Source organism: Rhopilema esculentum, chromosome 10, assembly GCF_057945365.1.
Source record: "Rhopilema esculentum isolate cy_ngs chromosome 10, ASM5794536v1, whole genome shotgun sequence".
In the NCBI taxonomy this organism is placed as follows: Eukaryota; Metazoa; Cnidaria; class Scyphozoa; order Rhizostomeae; family Rhizostomatidae; genus Rhopilema; species Rhopilema esculentum.
Window position 1 is genome coordinate 13,198,028 of NC_142824.1, and position 27,162 is coordinate 13,225,189.

At 38.9% G+C, this 27,162-nt stretch overlaps 11 protein-coding genes and 3 pseudogenes across 11 annotated transcripts; 8 read left to right on the forward strand and 6 right to left on the reverse strand.

Annotated features, from left to right (window-relative positions):
- Window positions 1-1,258: 1,258 nt before the first annotated feature.
- On the reverse strand, window positions 1,259-1,703 carry LOC148959356 (histone H2A). The gene has a single exon (XM_089110465.1). The coding sequence runs from the start codon at window positions 1,640-1,642 to the stop codon at window positions 1,259-1,261; it is 384 nt and encodes a 127-aa protein (XP_088966591.1). The 5' UTR covers window positions 1,643-1,703.
- A 196-nt stretch (window positions 1,704-1,899) lies between these two features.
- Window positions 1,900-2,471, forward strand: LOC148959357 (histone H2B pseudogene; annotated as a pseudogene).
- A 2,691-nt stretch (window positions 2,472-5,162) lies between these two features.
- LOC148959358 (uncharacterized) lies at window positions 5,163-5,920 on the forward strand. The gene has a single exon (XM_089110693.1). The coding sequence runs from the start codon at window positions 5,230-5,232 to the stop codon at window positions 5,851-5,853; it is 624 nt and encodes a 207-aa protein (XP_088966819.1). The 5' UTR covers window positions 5,163-5,229; the 3' UTR covers window positions 5,854-5,920.
- A 1,673-nt stretch (window positions 5,921-7,593) lies between these two features.
- Window positions 7,594-8,080, reverse strand: LOC148959359 (histone H3). The gene has a single exon (XM_089110694.1). It carries the CDS (start codon window positions 8,035-8,037, stop codon window positions 7,627-7,629), a length of 411 nt encoding a protein of 136 aa, XP_088966820.1. The 5' UTR covers window positions 8,038-8,080; the 3' UTR covers window positions 7,594-7,626.
- A 626-nt stretch (window positions 8,081-8,706) lies between these two features.
- On the forward strand, window positions 8,707-9,114 carry LOC148959360 (histone H4). The gene has a single exon (XM_089110695.1). The coding sequence runs from the start codon at window positions 8,718-8,720 to the stop codon at window positions 9,027-9,029; it is 312 nt and encodes a 103-aa protein (XP_088966821.1). The 5' UTR covers window positions 8,707-8,717; the 3' UTR covers window positions 9,030-9,114.
- Window positions 9,115-10,252: 1,138 nt separating this feature from the next.
- LOC135695796 (histone H2A) lies at window positions 10,253-10,787 on the reverse strand. Its single transcript, XM_065214976.2, has one exon. It carries the CDS (start codon window positions 10,701-10,703, stop codon window positions 10,320-10,322), a length of 384 nt encoding a protein of 127 aa, XP_065071048.1. The 5' UTR covers window positions 10,704-10,787; the 3' UTR covers window positions 10,253-10,319.
- A 193-nt stretch (window positions 10,788-10,980) lies between these two features.
- Window positions 10,981-11,861, forward strand: LOC135695794 (histone H2B pseudogene; annotated as a pseudogene).
- A 2,317-nt stretch (window positions 11,862-14,178) lies between these two features.
- On the forward strand, window positions 14,179-14,972 carry LOC148959361 (uncharacterized). The gene has a single exon (XM_089110986.1). The coding sequence runs from the start codon at window positions 14,278-14,280 to the stop codon at window positions 14,899-14,901; it is 624 nt and encodes a 207-aa protein (XP_088967112.1). The 5' UTR covers window positions 14,179-14,277; the 3' UTR covers window positions 14,902-14,972.
- A 1,248-nt stretch (window positions 14,973-16,220) lies between these two features.
- LOC148959362 (histone H3) lies at window positions 16,221-17,181 on the reverse strand. Its single transcript, XM_089110990.1, has one exon. The coding sequence runs from the start codon at window positions 17,080-17,082 to the stop codon at window positions 16,672-16,674; it is 411 nt and encodes a 136-aa protein (XP_088967116.1). The 5' UTR covers window positions 17,083-17,181; the 3' UTR covers window positions 16,221-16,671.
- Window positions 17,182-17,483: 302 nt separating this feature from the next.
- On the forward strand, window positions 17,484-18,980 carry LOC135694223 (uncharacterized). The gene has a single exon (XM_065212925.2). It carries the CDS (start codon window positions 17,484-17,486, stop codon window positions 18,978-18,980), a length of 1,497 nt encoding a protein of 498 aa, XP_065068997.2.
- A 348-nt stretch (window positions 18,981-19,328) lies between these two features.
- Window positions 19,329-21,143, reverse strand: LOC148959363 (uncharacterized). Its single transcript, XM_089110981.1, has one exon. It carries the CDS (start codon window positions 21,141-21,143, stop codon window positions 19,329-19,331), a length of 1,815 nt encoding a protein of 604 aa, XP_088967107.1.
- A 535-nt stretch (window positions 21,144-21,678) lies between these two features.
- Window positions 21,679-22,145, forward strand: LOC148959364 (histone H4). Its single transcript, XM_089110993.1, has one exon. It carries the CDS (start codon window positions 21,749-21,751, stop codon window positions 22,058-22,060), a length of 312 nt encoding a protein of 103 aa, XP_088967119.1. The 5' UTR covers window positions 21,679-21,748; the 3' UTR covers window positions 22,061-22,145.
- A 1,604-nt stretch (window positions 22,146-23,749) lies between these two features.
- Window positions 23,750-24,252, reverse strand: LOC148959365 (histone H2A). Its single transcript, XM_089110992.1, has one exon. The coding sequence runs from the start codon at window positions 24,189-24,191 to the stop codon at window positions 23,808-23,810; it is 384 nt and encodes a 127-aa protein (XP_088967118.1). The 5' UTR covers window positions 24,192-24,252; the 3' UTR covers window positions 23,750-23,807.
- A 196-nt stretch (window positions 24,253-24,448) lies between these two features.
- On the forward strand, window positions 24,449-25,596 carry LOC148959366 (histone H2B pseudogene; annotated as a pseudogene).
- The last annotated feature ends 1,566 nt before the right edge of the window (window positions 25,597-27,162 follow it).

Here is a 27,162-nt window from a genome sequence, read left to right on the forward strand (position 1 = left end):
CAATCAAGTTGATTTTTGAAAGAGCATGCCAACAAACTCATCTCCAAATTAATAATAATAAGTCTACAAGATGTCCTCACCAGAAAGGTAGGTTCCAAACATCTCCATTTCATGAACACAAATAAATGATAAACCCCCCGTTGACTTGACACCGTAAAAATGTGCATATCCCTCTCTCATAATTGTTGTGTTTGTGGATCATTGACAAATGTTGACATATGAGATACATTATCATCATTATAAAACCAAGCGAAAGATTCATACATCTTTACCTTACTACCATCAACCCAGCCCTTTGTCAATTCAGTTTTAATGACCATCAGCAAGAAATATAACCAGGAAGATTACCAACAGGCCAAGAAAAGAGATCCAATTCTGCCTATTCTTTTTTTATTTTCAACTTTAATTATTTGCCCTTAAATAAAAGCTGTTTCACCTTGATCAATTGAAGAAAATAATTCCTTTTCTGTCTATTCTTTTTCATTTTCAACCATAATTATTTGCCCCTAAATAAAAGTTGTTCCACCTTGATCAATTGAAGAAAAGAATTCCTTTTCTGTCTATTCATTTTCATTTTCAACCATAATTATTTGCCCTAAATAACAGTTTTTTCACCTTGATCAATTGAAGAAAAGAATTCCTTTTCTGTCTATTCTTTTTTCATATTCAACCATAATTATTTGCCCTTAAATAAAAGTTGTTTCACCTTGATCAATTGAAGAAAAGAATTCCTTTTCTGTCTATTCTTTTTTCATATTCAACCATAATTATTTGCCCTTAAATAAAAGTTGTTTCACCTTGATCAATTGTTGCTTGCATCTTGGTTCAACTGTGTAAGGATAGCCTGTTTAAGGATAGCTTCTTAGGACCAATCAACCCTAGATTGATTACTTGCTGCTGGTTCAATTGATTGACTGCTTGATTATTGTTATTGAATGTTTGGTATGGTTTCTTTGTGCTCATCTGTTGAGCATGATTAATTGAGATGCTAGTGTACCCCTACCACTAGAAAAGAAACATAAACTAATTGATAAAATGATTAAAACTACTTGCTTAAACAGTCAGTAGCTTTGAATGAATTCAAAGCATCATAATGCAGTGGGCCTATACTATAAACAATATAGAGTGTGTGGTGTGGGTAGGTATCGTGTGTGTCACAAGCAGGTACACCAAGTTAGTTTTCGTGGTGGTTTTTAAAAAAACCGTTTTTCGTTCGACGAACTGGTAAAGCCAGCCAACAACACTAGCCAGCAAGGCTTTATGATTTTGGAGCCTTCTGCTCGGTCTTCTTTGGTAAGAGTACTGCCTGAATGTTGGGCAGGACACCACCTTGAGCAATGGTCACTCCACTCAGCAATTTGTTCAGCTCCTCGTCGTTTCTGATTGCAAGCTGCAAGTGTCGAGGGATGATTCTTGACTTCTTGTTGTCCCTGGCGGCATTGCCAGCCAACTCCAAGATTTCTGCCGAGAGATACTCGAGTACGGCTGCAAGATAGACGGGAGCCCCCGATCCAACTCGTTCAGCGTAGTTTCCCTTTCTCAACAATCTATGGATACGTCCGACTGGGAACTGAAGACCAGCTCTGGATGTCCTCGACCTTGCCTTGGCCTTAGCTTTTCCACCTTTTCCGCGTCCAGACATGTTTAACTCAAATTGAAAAACGAAATGAAGCCTTGCCGTAGAATGAACAACTTTGTTCGCAACTGCCTGATTGCCCGCCGAAGTGGTCGATTTGTAAAGGGCATTTACTCGAGATCTACCAATCAACACCCCCGCTATCGACCGCGAACAATAAGCGAACACGAGACAGCGAATCGACGTGTGTCACATGGCCTTCGAGCTAATCGACCCAGTTGCCCACAAATATAGTAAAAACTTGCATTGGCGCCAACAAACATCAGACTAGATCAGTCACAGTCAGTGTTGCTGCTTTATCTAGCGAAGGTCCTTTCGAAATTCGAAAAGTCAAATTTAAAATCATTCTTCAAGATGTCTGACGCCCCAGCAAAAGGAGGAAAACAGGCCCCAAAGGTTGCCAAGAAGGGGGAGAAGAAAGCAGGAGTTGGCAAGAAAGGGGGCAAGGCTGCCTCTGGAGATAAGAAGAGGTCGAAAAAGCGCAAGGAGAGCTACTCGATTTACATCTACAAGGTACTTAAGCAAGTCCATCCCGATACCGGCGTTTCAAGCAAGGCCATGAGCATCATGAACTCGTTTGTCAACGACATCTTCGAAAGGATTGCTCAAGAAGCCTCGCGTCTCGCCCACTACAACAAGAAGGCAACGATCACTTCGAGGGAAATCCAGACCGCCGTCAGGCTTCTCCTCCCCGGTGAACTTGCCAAGCATGCTGTCAGCGAGGGCACCAAAGCCGTCACCAAGTACACAAGCAGCAAGTAAACTGCTGGACGCACGAACACGACAATCCTCGCTCGTCGTCTACAACCAGAAAACAAACAGCTTTTTTAAATGCTACCAAATTTACCAATCTCGTTGCCCAAACCTTTGACACACACGATAAGCATTGTGCTTCTTTATTCAACCGAGTTATCCAGTTTTAAAAACATTTAGGCTAATGCATGTTGGAGTCTCATTTTCATCAGCATCCCCTCATCCAGTATCACATTTAAAAAGTTAATAACTCTGTAGGTAAACATTCAAAAAATACATCTCTTTGAAGACATCCTTCAAAATATGAAATATTTCCTGAAAATATCAAATATGAAACATTTTCTTAAAATATTCTACATTCAACAGTCATTTGTTAACATTGGCTCTTGGTTTTTCATGAACAGTAAAGCCACGAATAAACCCCCCACATTGGTTTCCAATATGGTGAAAGCCCCGCCAAATAGAACGAACCCCCAGCCTAACATGCTGCAATATTTTTCAATGCATGATTCCAATCAATGGCAAATGCTATTTATTCATTGGAAATTCGAAACTCAGATAAACCAAACATCCCTTTCGCAATTTTTTTTTCACCATCCGATCTGCCAAATATCTTATTTTTCGATAACATTTAGAATACCCCCACAAGTCCCCTGTCCCGGGCTTACACCAACGAGTAGGCCCATATTAAAAACACTGCCAGTGAATGCTTATTACTCCTGGTGCGCGTTTATGAAAGTTTTCTTTTCAATATGCATTCTATTTTGAATATGTATTATGAATTTTCTCCTTTGTTTCTTTACAATTGTGGACTTTCAATAGTTATCTCTGATTTAGTCCTTTTTTAATGTGGTGTTTATTAAATTTTACCTCAGAAATTTTGCATGAAAAATGGAAAATATTATAAGTAAAAATAATAAAGACAGAGCTATTTTCTCAAAAAGCTATGTATCTTTTGTCAGATCTATTAGATATATAAAGTTTAAATATAATATAAAGTTTTGAAGTTTTCATTCTAATTATTCAAGTTTCAATTTGTCCGGCCATAAGCTTATACCAAACCAATGAATGTTCGATTTAGCAGATATCTCAGTATTGTTGGTTTGAACTCAGGAATGTGAAAGGTCGGTTAGTTTCATTTACTAGTTTATTTTCAACAAAAATGGGTTGTTGTCAGGATGGAATTCCTACTTTCAAAGGCAGTTCCCTAGACCAGTACTCTCAAAAACGACTTACACCCTTGGCCAGAGGCGGCTGCAAAAATTTTTTCCACTACCATAATCGAATAATTGTTAGGGCTGCGGGGCTGACAGGGCGGGGGGATCTGTACAAACATTGCATCGACCCATACAGCTGGGGTTTTTTGCAATCAAAAGCTCTTCCAAACATAGGCATACTGTTGACAAAATTGTCCATGCAAGTTGATATTAAATCGCCTTGTCATTATTCGAAATTTTTGGTTTTATAAATATCATGGCAGTTATAAATAGAAGGGGCTGGCTGCAAGACTTCGATTGTCTGTTTGAAGTTTATTATCCTCTTCTGAAAAAAAATTTGCCGTAATCGATGACCGACAGCAAAAAGGAGATTTTTCCATATTTTGTATTTCTAATGGAAATCAACATAATGAGAATGGCAAAGCTGGTCATCATTTATCTACAAAACTTTATTTAATTTTCTTAGGAGTGAATATTCAACGGCGCTACTTGCCCCCTCTGTCCCTCCTGCCTCTCCAGGGTATTAACTTGACTAGAAGTCAGTACAGTATACTCTTGCTTGTGGCACATCACTAAGTACCTTTACTATGTCAATTAATGCTTCTATTATGCTAAAAATTCTCTTTCTTTTCTAAAAATTATCTTCTATTATGTATCTTTCTTTACGAGCTTACTTCAATCAAAGTACTTTTGGCCACTTTCAAATCTGGTCGTTCTGAAAACATGCTACATGCAGCCCTCATATATTGACGTGTACGCTGATCACCTCGGTAAGAGTTGGTATAGCCAGAGAAAATGTAATAAATAGGCTGCTTCTTGCGAATTATAGAGTCTGTTCGTCCTAAATTTCAAAAGATGTCTGGTTTTCTTTGCAGATTTTCTAAGCCTTCTTTCTTCAGTTTTTCTACCTACCCCCACCCCCGCTCTGCCCTTCATCATGAGCTTTCACAGTTTATTACTGACACAAAAATTGCCGGAAAACTAAATCTTTAAATAAATCATCTTCCTTTTCTAAAGGAACTTTTTGAATAGGAATTTTTCCTCCATCGTTACCCAATGTTTCAAACATAAGGTTAAAAAATTAATACTTAACTTGTTGAGGGAAAATTGTGCTGTGCTTCTTGCAGTCAAATTCGGCCCAATTTAAGCGTTTTTATAGTCATCACAAAAGGTAACGGCGATTTGCTGGTTCGATCAATTAATGGACCTTTTGAACCTGCCCTTGCATGTGTACTGGGAGGTTTTATGACGACTGGAAAAGAAAATAATCAAACAATGTTTGATGGCATGTTGAGCTATACAAGTTTATATCGAATATTTTGCTGCAATAGGCACCAAAGTCTCCTTGGTAAAGAATAATAATAAAACTAAATACCATAATATTGCTGATTTGAATGCGGCCAAGATCGTATTTGCCACGGCTAGGTGTAGACGGGCAAATAGGTTTTGACAAGAAGCACAAAATTGACAGCCATGTTGGCCTAATATTTTGATGGTCACGTGTGTTTTGGCGCCTAACTGCAAGTGCTTTAAAGGTTCGTACGGAAGGTAGGCTGTTTTGAATTTGAATCTTTGTGAAGGTAGCACACCATTTTATTGTTGGAGCACTAGTTCGAAAGTGATATGGATTCGTCTGCTACATCACCAAAGAAAGCGAAGAAGACAGCAGCGCCCAAGAAGCCTGCCGCACATCCTGCGTATAAGGACATGATCGCGGAAGCAATCAGAATTCTGAAGGAGCGAAATGGGTCATCGCGACAGAAAATTGCCAAGTATTTACAATCTAATTACAAAGGTCTCGGTGATGAGAGCGCTCTGAAGAGAAACCTGAAAGCCTCCTTGAAAAAACTGGTCGCTTCTGGCTCTCTCATCCAAACGAAAGGGGTAGGGGCTTCAGGTTCGTTCAAGCTGCCTGCCGCTGCCAAGAAGCCTGCAGCAGTGAAAAAGCCAGCAGCAGCAAAGAAGGTTGCGAAAAAGCCAGCAGCGGCGAAAAAGGCTACTGCTAAGAAGGCTGCAACTTCAGTCAAGAAAAGCCCTGCAAAAAAGAAGGCCTCGACACCAAAGAAAGCCAGCGGAGCCAATAAGTCACCAAAGAAGCCCAAGGCCAAAGTGGCAAAGAAGCCTAAAGTAGCTGCTGGTAAGAAGGCATCAGCTGCTGGTAAGAGCAAACCCAAAAAGGCTGCTAGCAAAAAGACAGCAAAGTCACCGGCTGGGAAGAAAGTAAAGGCTGCAAAGTCAAAGAAGTAGATGGCATCAGTGGAGGAGGGCCATGATTCCCACTTACCACCTGGTTTACCATATAAACAAACAGCTTTTTTAAAAGCTACCAAAAAGTCGGTCATCGGTTCTTGATTAGCCTTGACGACGGCTGCATTGATATCATGAAATTAAATGTAGAGTTTTCAAGGCTGGTGGGCCCACAGTCACCTGCATTTGTCACTTTTTTCTTTATGATGTACCTTCATCAAAATGATTTACAAAATAGGTAGCAGGATTTATCATTTCACCTAAAGTTATGTGCATAGTAAACTATTTTGAAAGCACAATTGCCACTGTACACTATCATAAAATTAGCAGAAGATACAAAATTTTTCTGCAAAGTCTGGAGCAACTCATATTTTTACAGTATTATTAGTAGCTTTTAAGAATGCCATTTGTAATAACAATTGCCAGTTTACATCCAAAGTAATTTCAAGACTAGTTTGACAGTATAGGTCCTTGATGTGCTATGTGACTATGATCAGCATAAAAAAGAATAAAGACAACACATGAATATATCAAATATTTTTGGTGATGAAGTATGCAAGCTTCAATATTTACAAAGTAGGTCTAAGGATTCATCATCTCATTATTAGTAAATTATATTGAGAACAAAATTGCAAGTACACAGTATCATGTAGGTTAGCAGAAATCGAATTTATCATCTTATCTTACACTGTCTAGAGAAATTAAAACTGAAATAACAATTGCCCTCTTTGCAGCCAAACTTATATCAAGAATTGTTAGACAGAAGGGGTTCTTGATGGGTAATGACCTTAATCATAAGCATGTTGATTGAAGATTTAGTCTATTCTTGTGAAACCAGCTTGTGGTTACCTGTTGGGTTGCTTTTGAAGAAAATTTGAAAGCTTACTTTTACAATCAGAGTTTATTTACAATTTACAAACAAGCAATATGTTCAGTACCCTAAATTGCTGAAATTTTGAGGTTGATTGTGATATGAATCAAGTAGAGAGTATAGGAGTGTGTCATACAATGTAAACATTTAATGGTTGATGTAGCTAAGATTTCTATGATTGGCACACTGTAATAAAAATTGCCTGGAAATGAGCAAATGATACTTTATAACTAATGTTTTTCCCTTACACATGTTGAAATCCAATACTGACACTTGCAGTGGCTGAACATTTGGGGCAAACCCACAATATATTGGGGTATTTTGGTAAGACTGAAAAAACCATATATTTGGTGACTAAAAAGATTGTCATGAAATAAATTTGCCAGCAGTTGTATAATAATTCCTAATGGTTTTTAAATTCAGAATAAGATAGAGTAAATGATATGTCATATTTATTGTGACCTCAACATTTTAAATACATACATATGTATTACATTGTGGGCTTAGCACAAATTGAAAATATTGTGCACATGATATAAATTGTATGCTCTTGAATTCAGTCTAGCACTATGAAAAAGTGATTCATTTTTCCCATTCTACAGAGTACATGACCAACTAACTACTGGTAGTTTGTGACAACGTAACTACCAGTAGATTAAATTATTTGTAAATGTAAATTATTTGTAAGTAAACTACTAATGTAATTTATTTGCATGTACCAATGTAACTTAATATTACATGTTAGTTTTAAAAGTACATGTAGATATGAACTGAACTGATCTGAGTCGACCACGTCGTGTGTATTATGGTTGGGGAAATATAATCTCTGGTGTCTATGGTGGTTTTTAAAAAAACCGTTTTTTCAAAGAATTCATCGACAAAGATGAAATTTGCTTGTTGAATTAAGCTCTCTCTCCACGAATCCTTCTGGCCAGTTGTATGTCCTTTGGCATAATGGTAACACGTTTGGCATGAATGGCGCACAAGTTGGTGTCTTCAAACAGTCCAACTAGGTAAGCTTCAGATGCCTCTTGGAGGGCCATCACCGCCGAGCTCTGAAAGCGCAGATCTGTCTTGAAGTCTTGGGCAATTTCTCGGACGAGTCTTTGGAAGGGCAGTTTCCTGATCAACAACTCGGTCGACTTCTGGTATCTACGAATTTCTCTCAGAGCAACTGTTCCGGGCCTGTATCTGTGTGGCTTTTTTACACCTCCAGTTGCTGGGGCACTCTTTCGTGCAGCCTTGGTGGCCAGTTGTTTGCGAGGAGCTTTTCCTCCAGTTGATTTCCTTGCAGTTTGCTTTGTACGAGCCATTTTGACACTACGAAGAAATTTCAATAAGGGCGGACGAAATAAGGTGACTGAGCGATGACGGTACTACCTTCCAGCTAGGAACAACGAATCAATCTGCGAATCGGCGCCATTTGAGGTCAATTTGAAATGTTTGAGCAAGCCACGTGACATGCCGGGAGAAGCGAAATGACAAAGAATGCATCGCCCATTGGCTGCTTTATTATCCCAAGTTTCGAGCGAGCTGCAATTGCATCTTCTGAACAAGATTCATACCATTTCTTAAAACTAAAGGGAAGCAGAAAAAGCAAATTCAAAGGGATTCAAGCAATTGCAAATTCCTGTCTCTTTGACTTGGGGAGGTTTGTTATCCTGGTTGATGGCAACAATAGCAAGAGTTTACGTAAATAATGTTTGTTTTTAGTGGCTGTTTTCCAGTTCTCTTTGGCAGTCAGTCAAATAAAACACTGAATTGACATATTTCAAGAGGCAAATTGTCTTGTAAGTGTACCTTCCCTCGCCTTTTCTGCTAGGACATAGTTTGCTTATGCAGTAAAGGCGCCATCAAGAAAGATGGCAGTATAAAGAGAGTGCTCCTAATAGGTCCGCAGTTGCTCCTGTATGTATTTGCCGGTTGAGTCAGATTGAAATCAGTCGCCTCGTGCATTGTCGCTCGCTGTCGTACAACACAACTTCCAACAATCATGTCTGGAAGAGGAAAAGGAGGAAAGGGTCTTGGCAAAGGAGGTGCTAAACGTCATCGAAAGATTCTTCGTGACAACATTCAAGGCATCACCAAGCCAGCCATTCGCCGATTGGCTCGTCGTGGAGGAGTAAAGAGAATCTCTGGCCTCATTTACGAAGAGACACGAGGTGTTCTCAAGGTTTTCCTCGAGAACGTCATTCGCGATGCAGTCACATACACAGAACATGCCAAGCGAAAGACTGTCACTGCCATGGATGTCGTCTACGCTTTGAAGAGACAGGGTCGAACACTGTACGGATTTGGCGGTTAAGTTGCGTCGTCCTGTTTACAGGATAGACAACTGGAGTGACTCGTCCTCACCAACAACACAAACAGCTTTTTTAAAAGCTACCAAAAATGCCAAAGTTGCCCAATGTTTTAAGCCTTGTGACAGCACACGATTAACAGCGAGTCATAATTGAATGTACTGAATCAATAAATTAATATCCCACTAAATAAATCGACCGGTATAATGTCAAGTCGCACAAAAATGCACTGAAGTCCAACAGGAATATGTTTACTAAATAATAATAGGACTTTGTAAAATGCTATTGATGCAGCTAGCTCAATCAAGTTGATTTTTGAAAGAGCATGCCAACAAACTCATCTCCAAATTAATAATAATAAGTCTACAAGATGTCCTCACCAGAAAGGTAGGTTCCAAACATCTCCATTTCATGAACACAAATAGATGATGAACCCCTCGTTGACTTGACATACAGTAGTAATGTGCATATCCCTCTCTCATAATTGTTGTGTTTGTGGATCATTGACAAATGTTGACATATGAGATACATTATCATCATTATAAAACCAAGCGAAAGATTCATACATCTTCACCTTACTACCATCAACAAATAGCCCAGCCCTTTGGTCAATTCAGTTTTAATGACCATCAGCAAGAAATATAACCAGGAAGATTACCAACAGGCCAAGAAAAGAATTCCAATTCTGTCTATTCTTTTTTATTTTCAACTTTGATTATTTGCCCTTAAATAAAAGTTGTTTCACCTTGATCAATTGAAGAAAATAATTCCTTTTCTGTCTATTCTTTTTCATTTTCAACCATAATTATTTGCCCCTAAATAAAAGTTGTTTCACCTTGATCAATTGTTGCTTGCATCTTGGTTCAACTGTGTAAGGATAGCCTGTTTAAGGATAGCTTCTTAGGACCAATCAACCCTAGATTGATTACTTGCTGCTGGTTCGATTGACTGCTTGATTATTGTTATTGAATGTTTGTTATGGTTTCTTTGTGCTCATCTGTTGAGCATGATTAATTGAGATGCTAGTGTACCCCTACCACCACTCGAAAAGAAACATAAACTAATTGATAAAATGATTAAAACTACTTGCTTAAACAGTGAGTAGCTTTGAATGAATTCAAAGCATCATAATGCAGTGGGCCTATACTATAAACAATATAGAGTGTGTGGTGTGGGTAGGTATCGTGTGTGTCACAAGCAGGTACACCAAGTTAGTTTTCGTGGTGGTTTTTAAAAAAACCGTTTTTCGTTCGACGAACTGGTAAAGCCAGCCAACAACACTAGCCAGCCAGGCTTTATGATTTTGGAGCCTTCTGCTCGGTCTTCTTTGGTAAGAGTACTGCCTGAATGTTGGGCAGGACACCACCTTGAGCAATGGTCACTCCACTCAGCAATTTGTTCAGCTCCTCGTCGTTTCTGATTGCAAGCTGCAAGTGTCGAGGGATGATTCTTGACTTCTTGTTGTCCCTGGCGGCATTGCCAGCCAACTCCAAGATTTCTGCCGAGAGATACTCGAGTACGGCTGCAAGATAGACGGGAGCCCCCGATCCAACTCGTTCAGCGTAGTTTCCCTTTCTCAACAATCTATGGATACGTCCGACTGGGAACTGAAGACCAGCTCTGGATGTCCTCGACCTTGCCTTGGCCTTAGCTTTTCCACCTTTTCCGCGTCCAGACATGTTTAACTCAAATTGAAAAACGAAATGAAGCCTTGCCGTAGAATGAACAACTTTGTTCGCAACTGCCTGATTGCCCGCCAAAGTGGTCGATTTGTAAAGGGCATTTACTCGAGATCTACCAATCAACACCCCCGCTATCGACCGCGAACAATAAGCGAACACGAGACAGCGAATCGACGTGTGTCACATGGCCTTCGAGCTAATCGACCCAGTTGCCCACAAATATAGTAAAAACTTGCATTGGCGCCAAAAGACCAGATCAGTGTTGCTCTGTCTATTTCGCAAGTCGCAAGTCGAAATTGAATTTTCTTCATTTCAAGATTTCAAGATGTCTGACGCCCCAGCAAAAGGAGGAAAACAGGCCCCAAAGGTTGCCAAGAAGGGGGAGAAGAAAGCAGGAGTTGGCAAGAAAGGGGGCAAGGCTGCCTCTGGAGATAAGAAGAGGTCGAAAAAGCGCAAGGAGAGCTACTCGATTTACATCTACAAGGTACTTAAGCAAGTCCATCCCGATACCGGCGTTTCAAGCAAGGCCATGAGCATCATGAACTCGTTTGTCAACGACATCTTCGAAAGGATTGCTCAAGAAGCCTCGCGTCTCGCCCACTACAACAAGAAGGCAACGATCACTTCGAGGGAAATCCAGACTGCCGTCAGGCTTCTCCTCCCCGGTGAACTTGCCAAGCATGCTGTCAGCGAGGGCACCAAAGCCGTCACCAAGTACACAAGCAGCAAGTAAACTGCTGGACGCACGAACACGACAATCTTCGCTCGTCGTCTACAACCAGAAAACAAACAGCTTTTTTAAAAGCTACCAAATTTACCAATCTCGTTGCCCAAACCTCTGACACACACGATAAGCATTGTGCTTATTTATTCAACCGAGTTATCCAGTTTTAAAAACATTTAGGCTAATGCATGTTGGAGTCTTATTTTCATCAGCATCCCCTCAACCAGTATCACATTTAAAAAGTTAACAACTCTGTAGGTAAACATTCAAAAAATACATCTCTTTGAAGACATCCTTCAAAATATGAAATATTTCCTGAAAATATCAAATATGAAACATTTTCTTAAAATATTCTACATTCAACAGTCATTTGTTAACATTGGCTCTTGGTTTTTCATGAACAGTAAAGCCACGAATAAACCCCCCCCCCCACATTGGATTCCAATATGGTGAAAGCCCCGCCAAATAGAATGAACCCCCAGCCTAACATGCTGCAATATTTTTCAATGCATGATTCCAATCAATGGCAAATGCTATTTGTTCATTGGAAATTCGAAACTCAGATAAACCAAACATCCCTTTCGCAATTTTTTTTTCACCATCCGATCTGCCAAATATATCATTTTTCGATAACATTTAGAATACCCCCACAAGTCCCCTGTCCCGGGCTTACACCAATGAGTAGGGCCATATTAAAATCACTGCCAGTGAATGCTTATTACTCCTGGTGAGCGTTTATGAAAGTTTTCTTTTCAATATGCATTCTATTTTGAATATGCATTATGAATTTTCTCCTTTGTTTTTTTACAATTGTGGACTTTCAATAGTCATCTCTGATTTAGCCTTTTTTAATGTGGTGTTTACTAAATCTTACCTCAGAAATTTTTGCATGAAAAATGGAAAATATTATAAGTAAAAATAATAAAGACAGAGCTATCTTCTCAAAAAGCTATGTATCTTCTATCAGATCTATTAGATATATAAAGTTTATATATAATATAAAGTTTTGAAGTTTTCATTCTAATTATTCAAGTTTCAATTTGTCCGGCCATAAGCTTATACCAAAACCAATGAATATTCGATTTAGCAGATATCTCAGTATTGTTGGTTTGAACTCAGGAATGTGAAAGGTCGGTTAGTTTCATTTACTAGTTTATTTTCAACAAAAATGGGTTGTTGTCAGGATGGAATTCCTACTTTCAAAGGCAGTTCCCTAGACCAGTACTCTCAAATACGACTTACACCCTTGGCCAGAGGCGGCTGCAAAAATTTTTTCCACTACCATAATCGAATAATTGTTAGGGCTGAGGGGGTGACAGGGGGGGGATCTGTACAAACATTGCATCGACCCATACAGCTGGGGTTTTTTGCAATCAAAAGCTCTTCCAAACATAGGCATACTGTTGACAAAATTGTCCATGCAAGTTGATATTAAATCGCCTTGTCATTATTCGAAATTTTTGGTTTTATAAATATCATGGCAGTTATAAATAGAAGGGGCTGGCTGCAAGACTTCGATTGTCTGTTTGAAGTTTATTATCCTCTTCTGAAAAAAAATTTGCCGTAATCGATGACCGACAGCAAAAAGGAGATTTTTCCACATTTTGTATTTCTAATGGAAATCAACATAATGAGAATGGCAAAGCTGGTCATCATTTATCTACAAAACTTTATTTAATTTTCTTAGGAGTGAATATTCAACGGCGCTACTTGCCCCCTCTGTCCCTCCTGCCTCTCCAGGGTATTAACTTGACTGGAAGTCAGTACAGTATACTCTTGCTTGTGTCACATCACTAAGTACCTTTACTATGTCAATTAATGCTTCTATTATGCTAAAAATTATCTTTCTTTTCTAAAAATTCTCTTCTATTATGTATCTTTCTTTACGAGCTTACTTCAATCAAAGTACTTTTGGCCACTTTCAAATCTGGTCGTTCTGAAAACATGCTACATGCAGCCCTCATATATTGACGTGTACGCTGATCACCTCGGTAAGAGTTGGTATAGCCAGAGAAAATGTAATAAATAGGCTGCTTCTTGCTAATTATAGAGTCTGTTCGTCCTAAGTTCCAAAAGATGTCTGGTTTTCTTTGCAGATTTTCTAAGCCTTCTTTCTTCAGTTTTTCTACCTACCCCCACCCCCGCTCTGCCTTTCATCATGAGCTTTCACAGTTTATTACTGACACAAATATTGCCGGAAAACTAAATATTTAAATAAATCGTCTTCCTTTTCTAAAGGAACTTTTTGAATAGGAATTTTTCCTCTATCGTTACCCAATGTTTCAAACATAAGGGTAAAAAAATAATACTTAACAACTTGTTGAGGGAAAATTGTGCTGTGCTTCTTGCAGTCAAATTCGGCCCAATTTAAGCGTTTTTATAGTCATCACAAAAGTTAACTGCGATTTGCTTGTTCGATCAATTAATGGACCTTTTAAACCTGCCCTTGCATGTGTACTGGGAGGTTTTATGACGATTGGAAAAGAAAATAATCAAACAATGTTTGATGGCATGTTGAGCTATTCAAGTTGATATCGAATATTTTGCTGCAATAGGCACCAAAGTCTCCTTGGCAAAGAATAATAATGAAACTAAATACCATAATATTGCTGATTTGAATGCGGCCAAGATCGTATTTGCCACTGCTAGGTGTAGACGGGCAAATAGGTTTTGACAAGAAGCACAAAATTGACAGCCATGTTGGCCTAATATTTTGAAGGTCACGTGTGTTTTGGCGCCTAACTGCAAGTGCTTTAAAGGTTCGTACGGAAGGTAGGCTGTTTTGAATTTGAATCTTTGTGAAGGTCGCACACCATTTTATTGTTGGAGCACTAGTTCGAAAGTGATATGGATTCGTCTGCTACATCACCAAAGAAGGCGAAGAAGACAGCAGCGCCCAAGAAGCCTGCCGCACATCCTGCGTATAAGGACATGATCGCGGAAGCAATCAGAATTCTGAAGGAGCGAAATGGGTCATCGCGACAGAAAATTGCCAAGTATTTACAATCTAATTACAAAGGTCTCGGTGATGAGAGCGCTCTGAAGAGAAACCTGAAAGCCTCCTTGAAAAAACTGGTCGCTTCTGGCTCTCTCATCCAAACGAAAGGGGTAGGGGCTTCAGGTTCGTTCAAGCTGCCTGCCGCTGCCAAGAAGCCTGCAGCAGTGAAAAAGCCAGCAGCAGCAAAGAAGGTTGCGAAAAAGCCAGCAGCGGCGAAAAAGGCTACTGCTAAGAAGGCTGCAACTTCAGTCAAGAAAAGCCCTGCAAAAAAGAAGGCCTCGACACCAAAGAAAGCCAGCGGAGCCAATAAGTCACCAAAGAAGCCCAAGGCCAAAGTGGCAAAGAAGCCTAAAGTAGCTGCTGGTAAGAAGGCATCAGCTGCTGGTAAGAGCAAACCCAAAAAGGCTGCCAGCAAAAAGACAGCAAAGTCACCGGCTGGGAAGAAAGTAAAGGCTGCAAAGTCAAAGAAGTAGATGGCATCAGTGGAGGAGGGCCATGATTCCCACTTACCACCTGGTTTACCATATAAACAAACAGCTTTTTTAAAAGCTACCAAAAAGTCGGTCATCGGTTCTTGATTAGCCTTGACGGCTGTATTGATATCATGAAATTAAATGTAGAGTTTTCAAGGCTGGTGGGCCCACAGTCACCTGCATTTGTCACTTTTTTTTTATGATGTACCTTCATCAAAATGATTTACAAAATAGGTAGCAGGATTTATCATTTCAGCTAAAGTTATGTGCATAGTAAACTATTTTGAAAGCACAATTGCCACTGTACACTATCATAAAATTAGCAGAAGATACACATTTTTTCTGCAAAGTCTGGAGCAACTCATATTTTTACAGTATTATTAGTAGCTTTTAAGAATGCCAATTGTAATAACAATTGCCAGTTTACATCCAAAGAAATTTCAAGACTAGTTTGACAGTATAGGTCCTTGATGTGCTATGTGACTATGATCAGCATAAAAAAGAATAAAGACAACACATGAATATATCAAATATTTTTGGTGATGAAGTATGCAAGCTTCAATATTTACAAAGTAGATCTAAGGATTCATCATCTCATTATTAGTAAATTATATTGAGAACAAAATTGCAAGTACACAGTATCATGTAGGTTAGCAGAAATCGAATTTATCATCTTATCTTACACTGTCTAGAGAAATTAAAACTGAAATAACAATTGCCCTCTTTGCAGCCAAACTTATATCAAGAATTGTTAGACAGAAGGGGTTCTTGATGGGTAATGACCTTAATCATAAGCATGTTGATTGGAGATTTAGTCTATTCTTGTGAAGCCAGCTTGTGGTTACCTGTTGGGTTGCTTTTGAAGAAAATTTTAAAGCTTACTTTTACAATCAGAGTTTATTTTTTGAATGCAAGCAATATGTTCAGTGCCCTAAATTGCTGAAATTTTGAGGTTGATTGTGATATGAATCAAGTAGAGAGTATAGGAGTGTGTCATACAATGTAAACATTTAATGGTTGATGTAGCTAAGATTTCTATGATTGGCACACTGTAATAAAAATTGCCTGGAAATGAGCAAATGATACTTTATAACTAATGTTTTTCCCTTACACATGTTGAAATCCAATACTGACACTTGCAGTGGCTGAACATTTGGGGCAAACCCACAATATATTGGGGTATTTTGGTAAGACTGAAAAAACCATATATTATATTTGGTGACTAAAAAGATTGTCATGAAATAAATTTGCCAGCAGTTGTATAATAATTCCTAATGGTTTTTAAATTCAGAATAAGATAGAGTAAATGATATGTCATATTTATTGTGACCTCAACATTTTAAATACATACATATGTATTACATTGTGGGCTTAGCACAAATTGAAAATATTGTGCACATGATATAAATTGTATGCTCTTGAATTCAGTCTAGCACTATGAAAAAGTGATTCATTTTTCCCATTCTACAGAGTACATGACCAACTAACTACTGGTAGTTTGTGACAACGTAACTACCAGTAGATTAAATTATTTGTAAATGTAAATTATTTGTAAGTAAACTACTAATGTAATTTATTTGCATGTACCAATGTAACTTAATATTACATGTTAGTTTTAAAAGTACATGTAGATATGAACTGAACTGATCTGAGTCGACCATGTCGTGTGTATTATGGTTGGGGAAATATAATCTCTGGTGTCTATGGTGGTTTTTAAAAAAACCGTTTTTTCAAAGAATTCATCGACAAAGATGAAATTTGCTTGTTGAATTAAGCTCTCTCTCCACGAATCCTTCTGGCCAGTTGTATGTCCTTTGGCATAATGGTAACACGTTTGGCATGAATGGCGCACAAGTTGGTGTCTTCAAACAGTCCAACTAGGTAAGCTTCAGATGCCTCTTGGAGGGCCATCACCGCCGAGCTCTGAAAGCGCAGATCTGTCTTGAAGTCTTGGGCAATTTCTCGGACGAGTCTTTGGAAGGGCAGTTTCCTGATCAACAACTCGGTCGACTTCTGGTATCTACGAATTTCTCTCAGAGCAACTGTTCCGGGCCTGTATCTGTGTGGCTTCTTTACACCTCCAGTTGCTGGGGCACTCTTTCGTGCAGCCTTGGTGGCCAGTTGTTTGCGAGGAGCTTTTCCTCCAGTTGATTTCCTTGCAGTTTGCTTTGTACGAGCCATTTTGACACTACGAAGAAATTTCAATAAGGGCGAACGAAATAAGGTGACTGAGCGATGACGGTACTACCTTCCAGCTAGGAACAACGAATCAATCTGCGAATCGGCGCCATTTGAGGTCAATTTGAAATGTTTGAGCAAGCCACGTGACATGCCGGGAGAAGCGAAATGACAAAGAATGCATCGCCCATTGGCTGCTTTATTATCCCAAGTTTCGAGCGAGCTGCAATAGACCTTTTTCCTGTTGCGGCCATCATCTTTCCGCGCAATGCATTGTGGGATTGCCAGGGGGCAAACAATCTGCACTGCAGTTTTCTTGCTCCGCAGGTAAATAAGTGCTTCGCTTCAAGATTTGTTAAAGTTTACTCAAATTTTGCTCGCTTTCCTTATTTTACTTCGACGTTATGGGTAAATCTGATCATTGTGCTGTTTGGGGCTGTGATAATGATCGCAGATATCCTGACAAGTATGTAATTAAAGAACACATTTCAGCATTTGATGGATGCAAGCACATTCGTTTTTGGTCATGCAAAGAGAAATTCTTCCGTACGTGGTCAAAGCTCATCAACAGGGAGGTTATCGACAAAACATCTGGCAAAAAAACTCTTTTGAAAGTTGGGAAATCAACAAAGGTATGTTCCAACCACTTTCAATACGGAAAGCCAACAGATTCCTGTCCGCACCCCACATTATTTTTGAAGGGGTATGATGGGCCTAGTCAACCAAAAAGAAGGCGACTGGATCGTTCAGATCTTTTCAAGCCGACACACAGTGAAGCAACACCTGTTAACATCAGTGAAACTGTAGAAATTGATAATTTTCACGTGTCAGAAGTCATTGCTGAAGAAAATGCTGATAACCATCCTGTTCATGAATCTGTTGATATCCCTCAAAGTGGCTTGGACACTTCCAAAGAACGTCGTGCACATCGATTGTCTTGGGATTCTATTTCTGGTAACAACCCCATCATAAAATTATATACAGGTTGCCCCACTGCCAAAGTTTTTTTGTTCATTGTGGATCGTGTCAGATCAAAGCATGGCAAGATCTCTTATTTTAAAGGCAAGAATTCATTCCAGGTTAAAAACTACCAGCACAGCCCATCAAAGCCTTTGTCAAGAAAAAAGACTGGACCATCCCGCCAACTCAAACTGGAAGATGAAATTCTTTTAACCCTGATGCGCATTCGTCTGGACCCTCCAATTGAAGACCTTGCTTTTCGATTTAAAATTTCTGCTAGCCATGCATCAAAAATATGTACAACCTTTTTTGTGTTGTTGGCACGAGAGCTGGAGCCACTCATCTATTGGCCAACACCAGAAGAAACTCTAGCATTCAAGCACCCCCACTTTTCTGGGGACTTTAACAAGGTTGAAGGCATTGGTGATTGCACTGAACAAGTTATTCAAAAGCCTGCAAATTCCAAGGCTCAGTACCAAACATACAGCACATATAAGAGCAGAAATACCCAAAAGAAATTAATATTTTGTACAAAAGGAGGATCAATTAGTTTTGTGTCAAGGTCCTATTCTGGCTCTGCTTCAGATCGTTTTATCACAGAAGACTCCAATGTTGTGCAGAAATTTCATCCTGGGTTTATTGCTATGTTTGACAAGGGTTTCACAGTTCAGGATATATTTCTTCCCAGGCAAGTTAAAGTTAAAGTGCCACCCTTCGTTCGAAGCAAAAGACAGTTTACACCCTCAGAAATATCTGAATGTAAACGAATTGCAAGAGCAAGAATTCACATTGAGCGTGTTATGGGAAGACTGAAGGAATTTAGACTACTGGATCATACTTTACCTCTAACCTTGTTAGATATAATTGATGAGGTCTGGTTAATTGCAGCTGCTATTACCAATTTGCAGCCACCACTTGTAAAAGGACAGCCTCGTGACTAGCCTCAAGTTTAAAGTAGTTCTTAATTGCTTATTTTGAAGTTATTTCTATGCAGGGTTTTACTGTAACTGTTAAATTTATCCGGAGCTGTGACCAGGCATGAATATGAACAAACATGAATATATAACGTTAATAGAACAAAATCAGGCCTAATACAACGACTAACATATTCGAGAGTAAAACAGCGTGGTAAGCGAGTTATCTAAGAGTCCATTGTCCAATAAGCTTCAACATAACGTAACACGTGACTACAGCAAGCATAAGATAATAATAATCATATATTCTAATAGTAACGAGTCTCCTATCTCCAATAAAACTGAAAAGAACTACAACTTAAAGCATATGTTTAGTTATATTAGTAATAATCTTGAGTCTAACTTTTGAAGTTCCTTTTGTGCTTCTTCACTATCCAGTCTATCTTCAACCTTTCGCAAAAGTCCTTTCATTACATTTCTGCATGCAACAACATTTTCTATTGTCCCTGAAAATAGCTCAGGTAGCACAATGCTTTTAAAAAAATGGACAAGTTTTGGAACCTGTTTTATTTCATACTGCGGATTTCTTGGAATTCTTACAGTCAATGACTCTTTGGGCAAAAAAACTTCAAAATCACAATATTCTGCACCAGTGACAAACATCTGATGTTGAACTTGTGTGTAGTATTTATGTGCAGGCTTCAAAAATATTTCATCAGCATTCTTTGACAAGCATGACTCTGGCTGCATGAGATAGTCTGCAATATTTAAATCACGGCTCTTCCATGGGCATTTTATTTCTAAAACACCGAATCCACAGCATTTGCAGCTTATAACTCCATCAGGGCTGGCTCCCAGAAAAGGCAACTGTTCAGAAATGAACAAACCAGTAGTTTTACTTGAAAAGTGTTTGTGCTTTGTTCTGTTCTTTCTGGTGTACCTTTTGAAGGCAAACTTTTCATTATTCTTCCCCCAGTTTAATGATGCACTATGAACAGAAGGATTATACATGCAAATTTTTGCACATAGATTTTGGGATGATGATAAATTTAAAATTTGATGGTTGTCATCAACTTTTACCAAAACTTCATGTGCAGAAGATGCTGTTATTACACCATGACGATACTGGAACCATTTTTCTGAGGATGCTTGATTAGCAGTGATTGCATTTATTCTTTTCAATTCAGCAGCAGACCGGTGTAATTTCAATGCTGCATGAAAACTATCAGCTTGACACTTAGAAGCAATCTCAGGCAATGTAGAAGGGGGCAGAACAGTTTGGGAAGAGGATTTTGAGGAACTCTTCATTGTTGTTTTAACAAATTGGAGAACACTTGCTTTTCCATCAGTAGCCTCTGCAACAGCTTCCCAGTCAGCTTTGGTAAAGGCAACATTTAAATCTTGGATGGAACGGGGCTCATATTCACTTCTTGATGGGGTTTGAATGCAGTCATCATTTTCTGGATGATGATGCAAAATTTTAACAGAAGACATTTGACTAGGCTCGTGGATTTTTTCATTCTTCTTGTATGTTCTTACACTCCATTGCTGTTTCTTGCCAGTACAAGACCTGTTGTTGCCAAGTCTAACTTCTGCAAGGATGTAATATAGCAAAGCAAATACATGCTTGCATGAGTTACTGTAACCAGCCACGCATCCACATTCACTAGCCAAAATGGAAGAGGCATCTGTCCGTAGACTAACCCAAACAGTATAAGGAGCATCAGATATACGTGTCTGAGGCACAACCAATGCTTTTATAAAGCAATATTTAATACAATCTGTAATTCTATTAAAAAACACTGACTTTACATGTCCAGATGTCTGAAGGTTCTGTCCTTCCTTGGAGGCTTTCAAGGATTCCATTGCTTCTGCATATTTTTTGATAACATCAAATGTAAGGTCAGGATAGTATTCACTTCCTTCGAGCCAGTGGGAGCCAATTGTCTCAGGAAAGGGTAACTGCACGCCATCAACGAATAAAATTTTGCTCCGGTTGAGGTCAATTTCAGATTTTCGAACAGCTTGAGAAGGCAATGTTGGAAGTTCGAGCTTTTCAGCAAAAATAACTTTTTCAATAAGCTGTGGTTTTCTGCAGTTCTTAGTGTTCAAGGGCACACCTCTGTCTGACAGATACTTCTTAAGATCTTCTACCTTCCAAACTCGCAATTCTTCTTCAGTAAAAACCATTTTTAGAGAGGTATAATCGAAGAAACCGGTCACAGGACGGCAGTAAACACGCTATTTTCGTAGTAGTCAAAAAACTAAGGTTTGTTTGCCCCCTAGACATCCCAGATTGCATTGCGAAAAAAGATGGCGGCAACAACAGGAAAGAGGTCTATTGCATCTTCTGAACAAGATTAATACCATTTCTTAAAACTAAAGGGAAGCAGAAAAAGCAAATTCAAAGGGATTCAAGCAATTGCAAATTCCTTTCTCTTTGACTTGGGGAGGTTTGTTATCCTGGTTGATGGCAACAATAGCAAGAGTTTACGTAAATAATGTTTGTTTTTAGTGGCTGTTTTCCAGTTCTCTTTGGCAGTCAGTCAAATAAAACACTGAATTGACATATTTCAAGAGGCAAATTGTCTTGTAAGTGTACCTTCCCTCGCCTTTTCTGCTAGGACATAGTTTGCTTATGCAGTAAAGGCGCCATCAAGAAAGATGGCAGTATAAAGAGAGTGCTCCTAATAGGTCCGCAGTTGCTCCTGTATGTATTTGCCGGTTGAGTCAGATTGAAATCAGTCGCCTCGTGCATTGTCGCTCGCTGTCGTACAACACAACTTTCAACAATCATGTCTGGAAGAGGAAAAGGAGGAAAGGGTCTTGGCAAAGGAGGTGCTAAACGTCATCGAAAGATTCTTCGTGACAACATTCAAGGCATCACCAAGCCAGCCATTCGCCGATTGGCTCGTCGTGGAGGAGTAAAGAGAATCTCTGGCCTCATTTACGAAGAGACACGAGGTGTTCTCAAGGTTTTCCTCGAGAACGTCATTCGCGATGCAGTCACATACACAGAACATGCCAAGCGAAAGACTGTCACTGCCATGGATGTCGTCTACGCTTTGAAGAGACAGGGTCGAACACTGTACGGATTTGGCGGTTAAGTTGCGTCGTCCTGTTTACAGGATAGACAACTGGAGTGACTCGTCCTCACCAACAACACAAACAGCTTTTTTAAAAGCTACCAAAAATGCCAAAGTTGCCCAATGTTTTAAGCCTTGTGACAGCACACGATTAACAGCGAGTCATAATTGAATGTACTGAATCAATAAATTAATATCCCACTAAATAAATCGACCGGTATAATGTCAAGTCGCACAAAAATGCACTGAAGTCCAACAGGAATATGTTTACCAAATAATAATAGGACTTTGTAAAATGCTATTGATGCAGCTAGCTCAATCAAGTTGATTTTTGAAAGAGCATGCCAACAAACTCATCTCCAAATTAATAATAATAAGTCTACAAGATGTCCTCACCAGAAAGGTAGGTTCCAAACATCTCCATTTCATGAACACAAATAGATGATGAACCCCTCGTTGACTTGACATACAGTAGTAATGTGCATATCCCTCTCTCATAATTGTTGTGTTTGTGGATCATTGACAAATGTTGACATATGAGATACATTATCATCATTATAAAACCAAGCAAAAGATTCATACATCTTCACCTTACTACCATCAACAAATAGCCCAGCCCTTTGGTCAATTCAGTTTTAATGACCATCAGCAAGAAATATAACCAGGAAGATTACCAACAGGCCAAGAAAAGAATTCCAATTCTGTCTATTCTTTTTTATTTTCAACTTTGATTATTTGCCCTTAAATAAAAGTTGTTTCACCTTGATCAATTGAAGAAAATAATTCCTTTTCTGTCTATTCTTTTTCATTTTCAACCATAATTATTTGCCCCTAAATAAAAGTTGTTCCACCTTGATCAATTGAAGAAATTAATTCCTTTTCTGTCTATTCTTTTTTTATTTTCAACTATAATTATTTGCCCTTTAATAAAAGTTGTTTCACCTTGATCAATTGAAGAAATTAATTCCTTTTCTGTCTATTCTTTTTTATTTTCAACCATAATTATTTGCCCTTAAATAAAAGTTGTTTCACCTTGATCAATTGAAGAAAATAATTCCTTTTCTGTCTATTCATTTTCATTTTCAACCATAATTATTTGCCCTTAAATAACAGTTGTTCCAGCTTGATCAATTGAAGAAAAGAATTCCTTTTCTGTCTATTCTTTTTTCATATTCAACCATAATTATTTGCCCTTAAATAAAAGTTGTTTCACCTTGATCAATTGAAGAAAAGAATTCCTTTTCTGTCTATTCTTTTTTCATATTCAACCATAATTATTTGCCCTTAAATAAAAGTTGTTTCACCTTGATCAATTGTTGCTTGCATCTTGGTTCAACTGTGTAAGGATAGCCTGTTTAAGGATAGCTTCTTAGGACCAATCAACCCTAGATTGATTACTTGCTGCTGGTTCAATTGATTGACTGCTTGATTATTGTTATTGAATGTTTGGTATGGTTTCTTTGTGCTCATCTGTTGAGCATGATTAATTGAGATGCTAGTGTACCCCTACCACCACTCGAAAAGAAACATAAACTAATTGATAAAATGATTAAAACTACTTGCTTAAACAGTGAGTAGCTTTGAATGAATTCAAAGCATGATAATGCAGTGGGCCTATACTATAAACAATATAGAGTGTGTGGTGTGGGTAGGTATCGTGTGTGTCACAAGCAGGTACACCAAGTTAGTTTTCGTGGTGGTTTTTAAAAAAACCGTTTTTCGTTCGACGAACTGGTAAAGCCAGCCAACAACACTAGCCAGCCAGGCTTTATGATTTTGGAGCCTTCTGCTCGGTCTTCTTTGGTAAGAGTACTGCCTGAATGTTGGGCAGGACACCACCTTGAGCAATGGTCACTCCACTCAGCAATTTGTTCAGCTCCTCGTCGTTTCTGATTGCAAGCTGCAAGTGTCGAGGGATGATTCTTGACTTCTTGTTGTCCCTGGCGGCATTGCCAGCCAACTCCAAGATTTCTGCCGAGAGATACTCGAGTACGGCTGCAAGATAGACGGGAGCCCCCGATCCAACTCGTTCAGCGTAGTTTCCCTTTCTCAACAATCTATGGATACGTCCGACTGGGAACTGAAGACCAGCTCTGGATGTCCTCGACCTTGCCTTGGCCTTAGCTTTTCCACCTTTTCCGCGTCCAGACATGTTTAACTCAAATTGAAAAACGAAATGAAGCCTTGCCGTAGAATGAACAACTTTGTTCGCAACTGCCTGATTGCCCGCCGAAGTGGTCGATTTGTAAAGGGCATTTACTCGAGATCTACCAATCAACACCCCCGCTATCGACCGCGAACAATAAGCGAACACGAGACAGCGAATCGACGTGTGTCACATGGCCTTCGAGCTAATCGACCCAGTTGCCCACAAATATAGTAAAAACTTGCATTGGCGCCAACAAACATCAGACTAGATCAGTCACAGTCAGTGTTGCTGCTTTATCTAGCGAAGGTCCTTTCGAAATTCGAAAAGTCAAATTTAAAATCATTCTTCAAGATGTCTGACGCCCCAGCAAAAGGAGGAAAACAGGCCCCAAAGGTTGCCAAGAAGGGGGAGAAGAAAGCAGGAGTTGGCAAGAAAGGGGGCAAGGCTGCCTCTGGAGATAAGAAGAGGTCGAAAAAGCGCAAGGAGAGCTACTCGATTTACATCTACAAGGTACTTAAGCAAGTCCATCCCGATACCGGCGTTTCAAGCAAGGCCATGAGCATCATGAACTCGTTTGTCAACGACATCTTCGAAAGGATTGCTCAAGAAGCCTCGCGTCTCGCCCACTACAACAAGAAGGCAACGATCACTTCGAGGGAAATCCAGACTGCCGTCAGGCTTCTCCTCCCCGGTGAACTTGCCAAGCATGCTGTCAGCGAGGGCACCAAAGCCGTCACCAAGTACACAAGCAGCAAGTAAACTGCTGGACGCACGAACACGACAATCTTCGCTCGTCGTCTACAACCAGAAAACAAACAGCTTTTTTAAAAGCTACCAAATTTACCAATCTCGTTGCCCAAACCTCTGACACACACGATAAGCATTGTGCTTATTTATTCAACCGAGTTATCCAGTTTTAAAAACATTTAGGCTAATGCATGTTGGAGTCTTATTTTCATCAGCATCCCCTCAACCAGTATCACATTTAAAAAGTTAACAACTCTGTAGGTAAACATTCAAAAAATACATCTCTTTGAAGACATCCTTCAAAATATGAAATATTTCCTGAAAATATCAAATATGAAACATTTTCTTAAAATATTCTACATTCAACAGTCATTTGTTAACATTGGCTCTTGGTTTTTCATGAACAGTAAAGTCACGAATAAACCCCCCACATTGGATTCCAATATGGTGAAAGCCCCGCCAAATAGAATGAACCCCCAGCCTAACATGCTGCAATATTTTTCAATGCATGATTCCAATCAATGGCAAATGCTATTTGTTCATTGGAAATTCGAAACTCAGATAAACCAAACATCCCTTTCGCAATTTTTTTTTCACCATCCGATCTGCCAAATATCTCATTTTTCGATAACATTTAGAATACCCCCACAAGTCCCCTGTCCCGGGCTTACACCAACGAGTAGGGCCATATTAAAATCACTGCCAGTGAATGCTTATTACTCCTGGTGAGCGTTTATGAAAGTTTTCTTTTCAATATGCATTCTATTTTGAATATGCATTATGAATTTTCTCCTTTGTTTTTTTACAATTGTGGACTTTCAATAGTTATCTCTGATTTAGCCCTTTTTAATGTGGTGTTTATTAAATTTTACCTCAGAAATTTTTGCATGAAAAATGGAAAATATTATAAGTAAAAATAATAAAGACAGAGCTATTTTCTCAAAAAGCTATGTATCTTTTGTCAGATCTATTAGATATATAAAGTTTAAATATAATATAAAGTTTTGAAGTTTTCATTCTAATTATTCAAGTTTCAATTTGTCCGGCCATAAGCTTATACCAAACCAATGAATGTTCGATTTAGCAGATATCTCAGTATTGTTGGTTTGAACTCAGGAATGTGAAAGGTCGGTTAGTTTCATTTACTAGTTTATTTTCAACAAAAATGGGTTGTTGTCAGGATGGAATTCCTACTTTCAAAGGCAGTTCCCTAGACCAGTACTCTCAAATACGACTTACACCCTTGGCCAGAGGCGGCTGCAAAAATTTTTTCCACTACCATAATCGAATAATTGTTAGGGCTGAGGGGGTGACAGGGGGGGGGGGGTGGATCTGTACAAACATTGCATCGACCCATACAGCTGGGGTTTTTTGCAATCAAAAGCTCTTCCAAACACAGGCATACTGTTGACAAAATTGTCCATGCAAGTTGATATTAAATCGCCTTGTCATTATTCGAAATTTTTGGTTTTATAAATATCATGGCAGTTATAAATAGAAGGGGCTGGCTGCAAGACTTCGATTGTCTGTTTGAAGTTTATTATCCTCTTCTGAAAAAAAATTTGCCGTAATCGATGACCGACAGCAAAAAGGAGATTTTTCCACATTTTGTATTTCTAATGGAAATCAACATAATGAGAATGGCAAAGCTGGTCATCATTTATCTACAAAACTTTATTTAATTTTCTTAGGAGTGAATATTCAACGGCGCTACTTGCCCCCTCTGTCCCTCCTGCCTCTCCAGGGTATTAACTTGACTGGAAGTCAGTACAGTATACTCTTGCTTGTGTCACATCACTAAGTACCTTTACTATGTCAATTAATGCTTCTATTATGCTAAAAATTATCTTTCTTTTCTAAAAATTCTCTTCTATTATGTATCTTTCTTTACGAGCTTACTTCAATCAAAGTACTTTTGGCCACTTTCAAATCTGGTCGTTCTGAAAACATGCTACATGCAGCCCTCATATATTGACGTGTACGCTGATCACCTCGGTAAGAGTTGGTATAGCCAGAGAAAATGTAATAAATAGGCTGCTTCTTGCTAATTATAGAGTCTGTTCGTCCTAAGTTCCAAAAGATGTCTGGTTTTCTTTGCAGATTTTCTAAGCCTTCTTTCTTCAGTTTTTCTACCTACCCCCACCCCCGCTCTGCCTTTCATCATGAGCTTTCACAGTTTATTACTGACACAAATATTGCCGGAAAACTAAATATTTAAATAAATCGT

What these genes read in the sequence shown, in the direction of transcription:
- LOC148959356 (XM_089110465.1), bottom strand. Translation starts at nt 1,642, where the DNA reads ATGTCTGGACGCGGAAAAGGTGGAAAAGCTAAGGCCAAGGCAAGGTCG.
- LOC148959358 (XM_089110693.1), top strand. Translation starts at nt 5,230, where the DNA reads ATGGATTCGTCTGCTACATCACCAAAGAAAGCGAAGAAGACAGCAGCG.
- LOC148959359 (XM_089110694.1), bottom strand. Translation starts at nt 8,037, where the DNA reads ATGGCTCGTACAAAGCAAACTGCAAGGAAATCAACTGGAGGAAAAGCT.
- LOC148959360 (XM_089110695.1), top strand. Translation starts at nt 8,718, where the DNA reads ATGTCTGGAAGAGGAAAAGGAGGAAAGGGTCTTGGCAAAGGAGGTGCT.
- LOC135695796 (XM_065214976.2), bottom strand. Translation starts at nt 10,703, where the DNA reads ATGTCTGGACGCGGAAAAGGTGGAAAAGCTAAGGCCAAGGCAAGGTCG.
- LOC148959361 (XM_089110986.1), top strand. Translation starts at nt 14,278, where the DNA reads ATGGATTCGTCTGCTACATCACCAAAGAAGGCGAAGAAGACAGCAGCG.
- LOC148959362 (XM_089110990.1), bottom strand. Translation starts at nt 17,082, where the DNA reads ATGGCTCGTACAAAGCAAACTGCAAGGAAATCAACTGGAGGAAAAGCT.
- LOC135694223 (XM_065212925.2), top strand. Translation starts at nt 17,484, where the DNA reads ATGGGTAAATCTGATCATTGTGCTGTTTGGGGCTGTGATAATGATCGC.
- LOC148959363 (XM_089110981.1), bottom strand. Translation starts at nt 21,143, where the DNA reads ATGGTTTTTACTGAAGAAGAATTGCGAGTTTGGAAGGTAGAAGATCTT.
- LOC148959364 (XM_089110993.1), top strand. Translation starts at nt 21,749, where the DNA reads ATGTCTGGAAGAGGAAAAGGAGGAAAGGGTCTTGGCAAAGGAGGTGCT.
- LOC148959365 (XM_089110992.1), bottom strand. Translation starts at nt 24,191, where the DNA reads ATGTCTGGACGCGGAAAAGGTGGAAAAGCTAAGGCCAAGGCAAGGTCG.